The sequence below is a fragment of the Anomalospiza imberbis genome, chromosome 4 (assembly GCF_031753505.1).
Source record: "Anomalospiza imberbis isolate Cuckoo-Finch-1a 21T00152 chromosome 4, ASM3175350v1, whole genome shotgun sequence".
NCBI lineage: Eukaryota > Metazoa > Chordata > Aves > Passeriformes > Viduidae > Anomalospiza > Anomalospiza imberbis.
In genome coordinates this window covers 66,762,403-66,774,955 of record NC_089684.1, presented here as the reverse complement: position 1 = coordinate 66,774,955, position 12,553 = coordinate 66,762,403, and the positions used below count along the sequence as shown (strand labels likewise).

At 42.8% G+C, this 12,553-nt stretch overlaps 1 protein-coding gene and 1 long non-coding RNA gene across 8 annotated transcripts in view; both read left to right on the top strand.

The window, feature by feature from the left end:
* Positions 1-743: 743 nt before the first annotated feature.
* ATP8A1 (ATPase phospholipid transporting 8A1) overlaps positions 744-12,553 on the top strand; it is a 105,950-nt gene continuing 94,140 nt past the window's right edge. For 4 of the 7 annotated variants that reach the window (XM_068188963.1, XM_068188961.1, XM_068188962.1 and 1 more), the window contains exons 1-4: positions 744-958; positions 8,513-8,627; positions 9,823-9,922; positions 12,357-12,455. In XM_068188963.1, coding sequence (XP_068045064.1) covers positions 910-958; positions 8,513-8,627; positions 9,823-9,922; positions 12,357-12,455 — 363 coding nt within the window. In that variant the 5' untranslated portion in view covers positions 744-909. Of the gene's footprint in view, positions 959-8,512; positions 8,628-9,822; positions 9,923-12,356; positions 12,456-12,553 lie in introns of those variants that run through there. The other 3 variants (XM_068188968.1, XM_068188966.1, XM_068188965.1) reach the window with 1 other exon arrangement.
* LOC137473164 (uncharacterized) lies at positions 1,447-3,339 on the top strand. The gene is made up of 2 exons (XR_010998630.1): positions 1,447-2,477; positions 3,118-3,339. It is a non-coding gene; the product is annotated as an uncharacterized lncRNA (long non-coding RNA).

Genomic DNA, 12,553 nt, shown 5'->3' with positions numbered 1-12,553 from the left:
CTGCCTGTCAAACAGAGCGTGGCACCAACACCCTCCTTGCCTGAATGGAACACCGTTTCAAATTCCCTCTCCGGATGAACGCCTCCCGGCCCCCGCCGCGCCCCTCTACATCTCGCTCAGCAGCCCAGGAGACCACGGGGGGCAGGGAGGGAGTCGGGGAGTCCCCTCTGCACATAATCACGGCTGAGCAGCTCCGCCGGCTCGCCTCCGGCCCTGCTGTCCCCCGCCCCTGCCCCTCGGCAAGGCCACCGGGCTGCACACGCCTGGCGGGGCCCCGCTCACCCGGCCCGGCCCCCGGCACTCCCCGCCCCGGCCACGGGTCCCGCCCGCCGCGGCTGCCGGAGACACCGGGCGACCTTGCCCGGGGCTTCCCCCGCCCGCCCCCAGCGCCGGGCAGCGGCCCAGGGCTCGGCGCGTTCCATTCCCCCCGCGTCACGGGGTGGGGGGCGCATCGGAAGCCCTTCGCTCGCTCCAGAGGCGGGACACACACCGCCATAGTGCCGGTGACCGGTTAGGCGCGGTGACCCGACAAGCCCGACCCGGGGGGACGGGGAGATAGCGGCAGGACGCCTCGGGTCAGGGAGGCGCGGAGGGGGGGCGGAGTTGGTAGGTTCCGGAGGGGGCCGGCGAGTGCGGAGCGCGGGCGCCGCGGCTGTCAGTGAGCAGCGGCGGCGCCAGCGGGGAGAGGCGCAGGCGGAGAGAGGCGCCGCCTCGGGCTGCCGGAGCCGCCGCCTCGGGTTGCCGGAGCCGCCGCCTCGGGCTGCCGGAGCCGCCGCCTCGGGCTGCCGGAGGAGCCGCCGCCGTCGGGACCCGCCGCCCTCGCCCCGGGCCTCGCAGCGGCCGCGCTCCGGCGCGCGGCAGGTGCAGGGCGCGCCTTTGGAGGGAGGCGGCCGCGCCACCGCCCCGGCGATGCCGGCGGTGCAGAAAACGGTGTCCGAGATCCGCTCCCGCGCAGAGGGTAAGAGCCGCCCGCCTCTCCGCGCCGGCAGGGAGAGGCCAGGGAGCCCGGCTGGCGTTCCGGCGCGGAGCCGCGGCGGGGTCTGCGCCGCCTGGCCGGGAGGGGGCGGTGGGAGCCGGTGTCGCGCCGCCGCCGCGCTCCTCACGCCCGACTCCTGTCGTGCCGTACGCCCCCGGTGGGGCTGCGGCGGCACCGACCCCAGCTTGGGGTGTGAGCGGTGCCGGTGTTCTCAGGGAGGCTTCGTATTATGGTTGTCTATATCCGGTGAGCCCCGGGCAGCGTTTGGTCCCCCAGCGCTGGCAGCGGTGGTTTCGTTTTCCCCGCCGTGTGTGGCTGCTCGGCCCGCCGGCCCCAAGCGGCCGCGGGGGCTCATGGCCTGGGGTCCTCGGCCCGGGAATAAGCCGGAATCCCTCTTTTGTGTGTAACATGTACGTGTGCGCTCATCATTCCAAACAAGCGTTTCTGATACGCGCCTTGTGCCGGGAAGCTTCGGACAGTGCTGAGGTCTCGTGCCTAAGTGGATTTGTTTAACCTAAGGCAACGTGTCAGCAGCTGCCTTGTGAAAAGAATCGTTGCAGTGGGATTACATTTCTATAAGGTTTATTTTATGCAAAAGTAACGTTTGAAATCGTGGACCCCAAAGCAGCAGTATGTTGGGACTGCCTGTCATTTTTGGTTGCTGTAGGTAACAATAACAATGTCCCGGTAATGGCATAAGAAGTATTGAGGCAGTTATGCTTGATTTATCCCCTTGTCTGAAAGTTTCCTTGCTTAAACCATATATCCAGTTGATTTTTTTTTTGGCTTTGTTGTGCTTTGTTTGCTATAGGGAGACAAAACTTCCTGTATCTTTCTTCCTTCTTCCAAACAAAGAATATTTTATTTCATTTTTGTGCAAGGAAAAGCACAAAGAAACATAGATTAGAAGTGGGCTGTTAGAGTGATGTTCTTTTCTAGTTTTACCATGTTATATACCTTCCTCCACCAAAAGTAGGTTTGTAGGAGGTCTGGCTCTGCCTCTGCCTGGAAAATGTTAGTGGCAAAGAAATTGAAGGATGCATCTTTCTGAGAAGAGAGGGAGAAATTGCATCCGTTCAGGAGCACTTCTGAAATGTGTTTACATGCAGAGCAGCAGTCCTGTATGCTCATAGTGATTAGTAGATGCATATAATGAGACTAGTTAAATGTCCAATTTTTCAGTGCTTAATTTCAATTCTTTTTCACTTACCTTTGTTCCAGACAATTGGTTTTCACTGCAAGCTGAGCATTGCATAAATAAATTGGTAAAATTGATGCTCTCTTTAAAGTCATCTAGTTCCAGAACTCTTAATGGTTATTATGGTTATTAATGGAATAAATGTGGTGTTCCCTAAAGGTAACTGGCTATCTAAGACTTACAATTGCAGTAAAAGGAAAAAAAAAGAGTCTGGTTTATTTTTCAAGGTTGAATCACTGTGAAGGAGTTAAAAACTGGGTTTAAGAAGCTTACCAAAACCACTTTCATTAGGACTGACAGTAGGTATAAAGTATCTTTTAAGAAACTTAACTTTTGCAAAATGACATGATAGTTTTTTTCATTACACCAGTTGAGTTGATTCTATATGACTCATACTGTACTTTACTATATATAGTACTACTAAAAAAAATTGAGATCTGTTACTGTTTTCTTAGTCTTATATTAATGTGACACTTATTAATTAATTTGGTCTATATTTATATATACTCCATACATTTAGACTACATAGTTGGCATTTCTAAACAGCTCTTTGTAAATGCTACTGTTTTCTAAAAGAGAGAACTCCAGCACTCTGCCATGTATTTGACAGGGACATAAAGGAACTATCAAACCCTAGTTCTGGCAACCACCCAAGTCTCTTAGATAAGCACTATGCCAAGTGATGATAAGGCTGCTTTCGGAGAGCTCCACCAAAGTCTTACTCCCAGTGCAGAGTTGTTACTGGCAGGGTCCCTCTGTGTTCTTGGAACACTAGCAATACTGTAATCACAAACAACAGCTTCCATGACTTCTGTCATGGTGTGGACCATTCCTTCACCTAAGACTTGTGGGGGTCTGACAGACAGTATTACTTTCCTTATTGTAGAATTTTTGTACTTTATCTTTGGGTTTAAAATCTCACTTTTCTCTCCTGTCACTGCAGCAACTAATTTCTGCTTCAGAGACCTTTTCCATGGATCATGAGCTACCTTACCAGGCTGGACTGTCTTGGACACCACAAATGATGTGCTCAGATGAAACAAACAGAATCAGAACTGTCAGAATGATGTGCACATGTAGCATTCCCAGGAAGTGGTCAACAGTTACACAGAAGAATTGACACTACAGTCTGTAAATTATTGCAAAATAAGAATTGTAGGTGTTTTAGGGTCTATAAGCCAACATGTTACCTGTGTAGAGAAAAGAATTTGAACAAAAAGGAACTACTGATTTTGTGCCTTTCTTCCAAACCTCTGCAAATTCTTCATGGCTGAAGAAGGATAACCAAGCATGCTTATAATAATGTTTTAATAGGTTTTTGTGTCTGTTATCCTGTTGCGAGAAATAGGTGCTGCTTACCATTCTGAAGTGCTGTGTGTATCAATAAAGTCTCGCTCAAGGCACAGAAGATCTGGCCCTCTTAAACAAATTTAGGAAATTGATGTCATGTATTCTGCAATTGTAAAACACAGGGGGAATCTTTGAGTAAAGTGGCCTACATAATAAAGCTTTATTAAATACAGTAACTAACTGTGGTTATTTTAGCTATATATAGCTTCACAGTTAATAAATGCATCTATTAAATAATATGAAATTGGATCATTCACATAATTCTATTTCTTTTGAGAGGTTCTGGGAAAGTGGAATTGTTCTTCTCAAGTCTTATTAGGGTTCTCTGAAGATTGAAGCATTAATCCTTTTCCTCTGTGTGTTGGTGGAGTTCAGTGAACTATATTAGGTCATTGAGAAAGGATAGAGAGTTGGGTGCCATGATGCTGCCTACCAAAACTAGTAGGTAATAACTAGTTCTTGTTGGTGTTCTTGTACAAAATCTAGGTGAAGCTGAACTGGGGTAAGATGAGATGACTTTCATATGAAGAAGGAATATATTTTGAAATTCTGTAGTGGTCATCAGATAGTCTTCAGCAGACTATGAAGTTTTGTAGTGCCTAATGTATCCTTTGGTATTTCTATTTATGGTCTTCAGGACTATACAACATTTTACCAGATTTAGTGATCATTATAGTCACTTTTGTCTGGGGTTTATTTCTGCCAAGTGTGTTTTGATCCCAGTGTTTCACAACAGGGAAAAAACTTGGATTAGTTCTAGACAGGCTTGGCCATCTCAGTGTTACCAACAGGTTCAAGCAGGTCATTTGAATTCTCTTCTGTGCTCTGACTCCTCAGAAGAACAGACTGATGGGTCAGGTTCCCAATGCCTATTCTGTCACTGAAGGTCTGTCATGGCTTTGCAACAAATAATTCTGAAGACACTTTCTTTTTCATAGTGATTCCATGTTTGAACTATCCCACATGTTTCAGAAATATGAGCTAGCAAGCAGACTATTCTGGCTTTGGCTGGGATAGACTTAGTTTTCTTCCTAGCAGCAGATACAATGCCGTGTTTTGGATTTAGGATGAGAATAATGTTGATGACACACTAGTGTTTCAGTTGTTTCTGAGCAGCACTTACACTAAATCAAGGACTTGTCAGCATTTCATACTGCCCTGCTAGGGAGGAGGCTGGGAGTTCTAAAGATTAAGGAGGGGACACAGCCAGGGCAGCTGCCTCCCAGCTGACCAAAGGGATATCCCAGACCTTTTGGTATTATGCTGAACAGCAAAACCGGGGAGAGTTGGCAGGGGTCTGGCAGCCTGCTGCTCAGCAACTGGAGGTACATTGGTCAGTGGTTGGTGAGCAATTGTGCATTACTGTTTTGTATATTCTTTTGTCATTATTTTCCCTTCTTATTCCATCCTATTAAGCAGTTTTTATCTCAGCCCATGAGTTTTACTGATTCTCTGCCCCCGCCCTTGGGATAGGCAAGTGAGTGACTATGTGGTGTTTAGCTGCCTGCCAGGTTAAACCACAGCACTTGGTTGTATAAGAGGTTCTTGGCTACAGCATCAGCTTTCAGAGGTAGGTTTCGAAAGCTCTACTTAGAGAATAAAAAAGAAGTTTTTAATGATGAAGAGGAGTGTGTTAAAATCCTTTCAGCAATTTAGTTGAGGGTTTTCTTTCCTCCCCTTTATTTCTATATTGTAGTATTTGTGTATGTAACAGTACAATCTTGTAATGAAAATGAGACTGTTGTAAGGAATGGAAGCTGAAAGTCTTAAACTACCCTACCTAAAGGAAAAATTACGGGTATGGAATTTACTGTTGTTGTTTTACTAATACAGAAACGTTTTAATTAAGACTGGTTTAGGAGGAGTCCCTGCAAATACTGAGTGTTTGAAGAGAGATGCTGCTTCCAAATTTATTATTGGAATCAAAATATGGTCTTCAGTAGGTGCTCTTGTTGAAAGACACTGCAATTGGTTTGGGGGCTGTGTTTGTTTGTTTCATTGGTTACTTATTTATTTGCATTTTTTTGTTATTGAAGATGTTTGTTTTTTCTCTGGGTTAGGCTGCCAAATGAGCCTGTGTGGTTCCTTGAATATTTGGTTGGCACCTGTTAAGGTGGACCAGTCTGTTAGGCTGGCTGTCCTTCTTCTGAAGAGACTTCCTGAGATAAATACCGATGTTTGAATGTGTGTGCCTTTCATCGGGTGAGCAAAGAAATAGAGAAATTGCAGAGGGTGAATGCAGTAATGGGGATTTCCTGTATCATAATAGAGTCTGTGAATTATGAATGGGAAATGGGATGAAATTAAAAGTTTCTCCTGAACCTTTTCTCAATGTGTAGAGACTCGACCTTGCAAAGTAGTGTCCAAAATGTTTTTTTAATAGGTAAGAGGCAATATGCTGGGCCAGTGGACTGGATAATGACTTGGGTTTTGCCTAATATGTTTGCAAGCATTTATTGAACGTGCTAGAAATAAGTGTTGAGTTTTTGTGTACAGCCCTAATTATCCTTGACATGCTATACATTCTGATGTATTCAGTTGCATTATGACATAGGGGTTTTCAGTGTCTTATTCTCACACAGAATGAGCAGTGTATATTTAACAAGCAACTATATACACACATTATTGGTAGCATGTTAAAACTTTAAGGTGATTGATTTATGCTATACCTGTTGGTACGTTACAAGCTCCAGCCTGAAGACTGGTTAGGCCTGTTGTCAGCAATGTAGTAGCTGACTGGTTGACAAAACATTAGTGAAAAGCCTTGGGAGAGAAGAATACACTGGTGTCCCTTTTTACAGATGAAAGTTGGTTGGGATGCAGGCTGGCACAAGATTCCTCATAAACCATAGAAGAATATACAGAAAGCTCAACTTACACTGGCTAGTGGAGGCAGGTGCTGGGAATGTCAGTGAGTCTAATAAAACTATTTCAAGTTAAGCACACACAAAATGAAGAATATACTGATGCCACTTCTCTGAGAATAATCTGGCTAGTGTCACAAAGAAAATCTGGACCAAGTGAAGGAATCTCATTAATCAGTGAGATCAACCAATTAAGATTAACCAGCTTAATGGCCTTGGCTTCCAGTGATCACATCCTTCCAGCTCAAGATTGATCCATCACAACGAGCACAAAATCAAGCCAAGGCAGCAGAAGGACTGGATGAAGCAAGGCATTTGGCACTGTCCCACACAATATCCTTGTCTCTAGAGACACATGGATTTGATGGATGGACCACCCAGTAGATAAAGAAATGGCTGAATGGTTGCATTCCAAGAATTGCAGTCAACAGCTCAGTAGAAAGCAGTGACAACTGACATTCCTTAGCGGTCAATATGGGTATGGGAGCTGACATTTTTTCACATTTTGTCAGTGATTTGGACAGTGAGATTGAGTGACCCCTCAGCAAGTCCACTAACAATGCCAAGCTGTGTGATGCAGTTGACATGCTGGAGGGAAGGGATGTCACCCAGAGGCACCTTAACATTCTTCAGAGGTGGCCTGTGTGAACCTCATGAAGTTCAGCAAGGCCAAGTGCAAGGTCCTGCACCTGGGTCAGGGCAATCCCAAGCACAAATACAGGTTGTGTGGTGAATGGACTGACAGCAGCCCTGAGGAGAAGGACTTGGGGGTGTTGGTGGATGAGAGGTTCCACAGGATTTGACAACGTGCATTTGGAACCCTGATGGCCAGCCATATCCTGGGCTGCATCAAACCAGCAGGTCCAGGTGTCAGCACCTTGATGGGCAGATGAGAGCTTCTGCTCATCTTCTCTGCTCTTGTGAGACCCCACCTGGAGTACTTAATCTGGTTCTGGGGCCCCCAGCATAAGAAAGACATGGACCTATTGAAGCAAGTCCAGAGGAGGGCCGCTAAGTTAACCACAGGGCTGGAACATCTGTACAAAGACAGGCTGAGAGAGTTCAGCCTGAAGAAGTGAAGGCTCAGAGGAGACCCTCTAGCAGCATTCCAGTGTCTAAAGGAGGCCTGCAAGAGGGTTACAGAGGAACTTTTAACAAGGACATTTATTGATAGGACAAGGGGGAATGACCTTAAGCTGAAGGAGGGTAGGTTTAGATTAGGTATGAGGAAGAAAATCTTTAAGGGTGGTAAGGCATTGAACAAGTTGCCTGGAGAGGTTGCAGACTCCTTATCCCTGGAAGTGTTCAAGGCCAGGCTGGATGGTGTTCTGAGTAACCTGATTGACTGGAAGGTTCCCTGCCCATGACAGGAGGGTTGGAACTACATGATCTTTAAGGTTCCTTCCAAACCAAACCATTCTATGAATTAGCAAGGAGTCCCTGACAAAGCTCTCATTTAAAAAGGGGAACCTACAAGAGGTCAAAGCAGCAACAGGTGGCTTTAGAAGAGTAGAGAGAGATGGATTTAGGTGGCAAAGTCACAACCTACCTGAGGTTTAACCTGGTGAGTGGCTTGTAGATGCCATTCTTGTTCTCCTTCAGATGTAACAGCAGGAAGATGATGACTGAGAAAGGTGGTGCCTCAGGGAACCCAGAAACAGAATAGGATGCAGTAAACAGTGTCTTCTCCCCTTTGGTCTCTACTGATAAGATCAGCTTTCAGGAACCACAGGTTCTTGATACCAGTTGGAAAGTCCGAAACAAAAAAGACTGGCATTGGTGGAGAATGATCAGTTTAGGGAACAGTTAAACAAACTGGAAATACAAAGTCCATGAGATCTAATAAGATGCAATCATGAGTGCAGAGGGAGCTGGCAGGTCTCAAGTTACGCCACTATAATTGATCTTTGCAAGGTAAGGATGGTTTGAGGGGAGTGTAGGTTTTTACTGAGCATCTTGAATATATAAAAAAGACTTTTTTGTTTTTCCAGGGGTCATTACCTGTGAGAAATGCAAATACATTGAGGTCACATTCACAATAAATGTCCTTTTTGTCTCATGAAGTGCCTTGAATCTTGTGTAAGTACATCTGTTTATACAGAAAATCATGCTGTGTTTTTACAGGCTATGAGAAGACAGAGGATGTTTCAGAGAAAACTTCCTTAGCTGATCAAGAGGAAGTGAGAACTATATTCATCAATCAGCCCCAGCTAACCAAATTCTGCAATAATCACGTCAGGTATTAACAAAAACACTAGAACATTGCATGCTGAATAGCAAAATTGAAAAGGTTTCATTTGTTCTACTTCTGTCATTTCTACTGGCCACCAATGAGAGTCTTAGACACTGGAAGGAGGAGTGAAGTGAAATGAGGAGGCAAGTAAGCTATTTCAGTTACAAACTTGACCTTCTAAATTTTTAAGAATGGAGCGGAGAGGATACAGCTGCTTTACAGCTGTGCCATCAATGTGTCCCTAGAGGATGCATTTGTTATTCAGGTTTCAGTTCAGTTCATCTTTGAACCTGTTCCTGGCAGCTGAATGCTGATGCAGATGTACTGCACTTGAGCACAGCATTGTTTGTGCTTTGGAAACACTTGGCTTTTTCAGTCAGCCAGTTACAAAGATGCTGTGGTTGCCTATGAGACTAGAGTTCAGTTTCAGGTTCAGGCTTTAGGCACTTTGCTGATGGTTTATGCTGTTTTTTTTTTTGTTTGCTTTTGATAAATTTTAAGTCATGCAGTAAATACTCATAAGTAATGTGTGTTTAGATCTGATAATAGTCTCACTTCTGTTGTTAAAATTCAAAGGAAATTAATGGCAAAGACACCTCTGTCCCAAGTAGGTCTGTTTTCTGAAGGTATCTTTGATAATGTGCATAATTTTTGTAGACATTGAGAATAATGTGGTGGGATTTTTCATGGCTTTGAGAAACTTTATGTGCTATTTCTTGGTGTATACAACTTGTCCTTCTGTCTTTTGCTTACAGTGTAGAGAGCTTTTGCAGGATACATTCATTCCCCTTTATATTGACAGTTTTATGCAAGGTCAAAGTAAATATGACTGACTTATAAAGAAATTAAAATACTATTACAAGTCTTTTGCTTAAAAGTTCTTGGCACAATTGTTTTTATATCTATTGTTTTAGAACCTTAGATGGTGGTGGTCTGTTCTTAAACAGATGTAAAATGCTGACGGAGAGATGGGAGCTCAAACATTTTGTGAGGATGGCTTAAGAGAGATTGTTGTGTTAAGATATATTTTATTCTCTTCTTCCAGCCTAGCAAAAGCACACTTAGTATCCAGTATTTATCAGTTTTGAATCAAAAAGCAAGCTGTTTCATTTGAAAGCTTGTATAACTGAGAGGGAAGGAATACATTTGAAAATATTTCTGTTCTGTAATAATAGCATGTGTTTTTGTCTCTTCCTTTCAGCACTGCAAAGTACAACATAATCACATTCCTGCCAAGGTTCCTTTATTCCCAGTTCAGAAGAGCTGCTAATGCATTTTTTCTTTTTATTGCATTGCTTCAGGTAAGATCAACAATAAGATTCTAATGTTTTAAACTTGTTAAGACACCATTTGTATTATAGATAGAGATACTGAGATACTTGAGGTTGCTATGCTGTTCTTTCCAAGCTAGCTGGCCTATCAGAACAGCTATATCATGTAGACATATCTTTAATAAAATGCTTGGGTTTGTGACTTTCTTGCTCCTTGGAGATAACAAAATGCACACAAAGATTTTTCTATAAAACAGGTTAAGTATAGCTGAAATTCTGTTGGGTCAAAAAGACTTGTGAGAAGAAAATCCCATTTTAAAATACCTGGCATATACAGAAAACTGTTACCTGTAGTTGGCATTTCTTCTAGAGGGTAATGTCTAAAAACATGCTGAACTATATGAATTTTATTTCTGTAAGTTCTTTCGAGGGACAGGAATTGCAGCTGAGTGGAAGTGATTATTTATTCTTAGAGATAAAGATTGAAATTGAGCCGGGACAAACAAAACTAGTTATGGAGTCCAATACTACAGCAACTATTTCCTGTAAACCAGCTAATCAATGTAGTGGTTAGGAAGGAAGCACACAGTCTGTTTATATCATCACTGTAGCTTCATTAGGTATGTTTGTAAAGTGAAATCCCTGACCCAGCTTACTGAGACTTTTTTGAAGAAGTACATAACATTTTGCACATCTGTATTTTAGTTTTGTGATAGTTAAGTTGAAAACATGATGGGGTTTTTGTATACTATTCTTTCAATGCATTAGCTGATGATAAATGAAAAATTGAACTGTGTTCAGGTGCAGTCGTAATTACCGTTGACTACTTCTGCATTTCAAACATATTTGATAGAAACACGTTTTCTGCTTGATTTCAAATGCATTGTTTACAATATGTTGATTTGCCTTTTGAGGATGTCATTGTGTTAGGGATTAACAAACCAAACAAAATTTACTGAAAAATGGCACATAAAGTACAATACGTCCTCTTTGCTTCCTCTCTTCAAATGTTTCTGCAAGTCAAAGTTTATTTCTCTGTCCTTAGTCCAATGTCTTTGCTTCTACTTTAAGTGCTTGGGGCAGTTTTTTTTATGATGCACCTGCATAAGTAGCTTACAACTGTTTTCTAGGGGGGAAAAAGTTCAGGGTTTCATTAGATTTTCTGCCTGCAAGCCTGTGGCTTCTAAATAAACATACTGCTAACCCCATCTGGCATCTCAGGTTAATCCAGTGGTCCAGCAGTATTCCCTGTGATGCCACTGTGCACCTCAAGGTAGAGACACAGAATACAAGGTTTCAGAAGTGTTAGCAAGTGGAGTGTTAGGACTTTAAAACCCACTAGTGTGTCAGGCTATCAGTGAGCCTGCATTGCCAAGAGAAGGAAATAGAGGAGAGTGGAATTGGAGTACAGGCTGGTGACCCTTTTGCTTTCAGATTTTGCCTGCAAAATAACATGCAGTTGGAATGGGAATTCAGACATATATGTAGGAAGGAATGAAGAGGTGGGAATAGCTGGAGAAGAGATAGATCCCTTTCTTCTGTAGCCAACACTTGCTGAACAGTAGCTTTTGGCCTCATTTCCATTTAATTCCTTGAAAAACATCTGTAGTAAGCTGGAAGTAACCTGGAAGATAGATCTATATTGGTCTTACAAGAAGCATATTAACATCCTGTTTTCTTTCAGAAGCACAATATGGTGGTAGCAAAAAGAAATGTGTAGAATTCATGAGTAACACTGGCTGATTTTCAAAACATTTATGATAAATTGAGGATCTCTTTTAAACACTTCGGGGCACCACTAGTTACTGTACTCTTCTCTTGCAGAGTTCTCATTGTCATCACACTGCTTTACCCATAAGTCTGTTAAGACAGACTATCAGTCTTGCCATTAAATACTCTAATCAATATAATTATGGATAACTATCCATGTATATCACATAAGCAGCTGCATTTTCTCACAATTTACATACATGTTTGCTTGCATCATCTGTGCCCGTACCTGGCTAGCAAAAATGGGTTTTTTTTGGTAGTCTGGCAGCTATTTGAAATTTATCATTTAATATGTAGTATGATTAAAAATCTCTCTTAAGAGATTAAGACTGTAAAGAAGCAAAAATACCTTGGACTAGTGTCTACTCTAGCAAAAAACTAAATTGGAAAGTTTAGTTATATTTTATAAATATGTATTTTAATTCAATTTGAAACACAGAAAAGGAAGGTGAATATTTTGCAAACATTAAAACCTCTGGAAATAGTACCATTGAACTCTATACTGCTTAAAATGCAAATGTTCTTTTATTGTATCAGCTGCTTCTGAATTGAAGACTATAAAGCTCTCTTGGAAATAACACTGTGTCTGAAAAGTGAACTCACGTGTCTTTATTTGTACAGAAAGTACTGTGTGTTGTATTAAAAATGTTTTCAACCAGCAGCGCAAAATATTTTTTTTCTCTTTTTTTAATAGCAAATACCAGATGTATCACCAACAGGTCGCTACACAACATTGGTTCCTCTCTTATTTATTTTAGCTGTAGCTGCAGTGAAGGAGATAATAGAGGATATTGTAAGTATTTCATAGCAATATTTTGTAAATAGCTATCATATTGTTAATTTAGAATATTACAAAATGTTTCCAGGTCCAAGCATTTGATGCACCTCTTT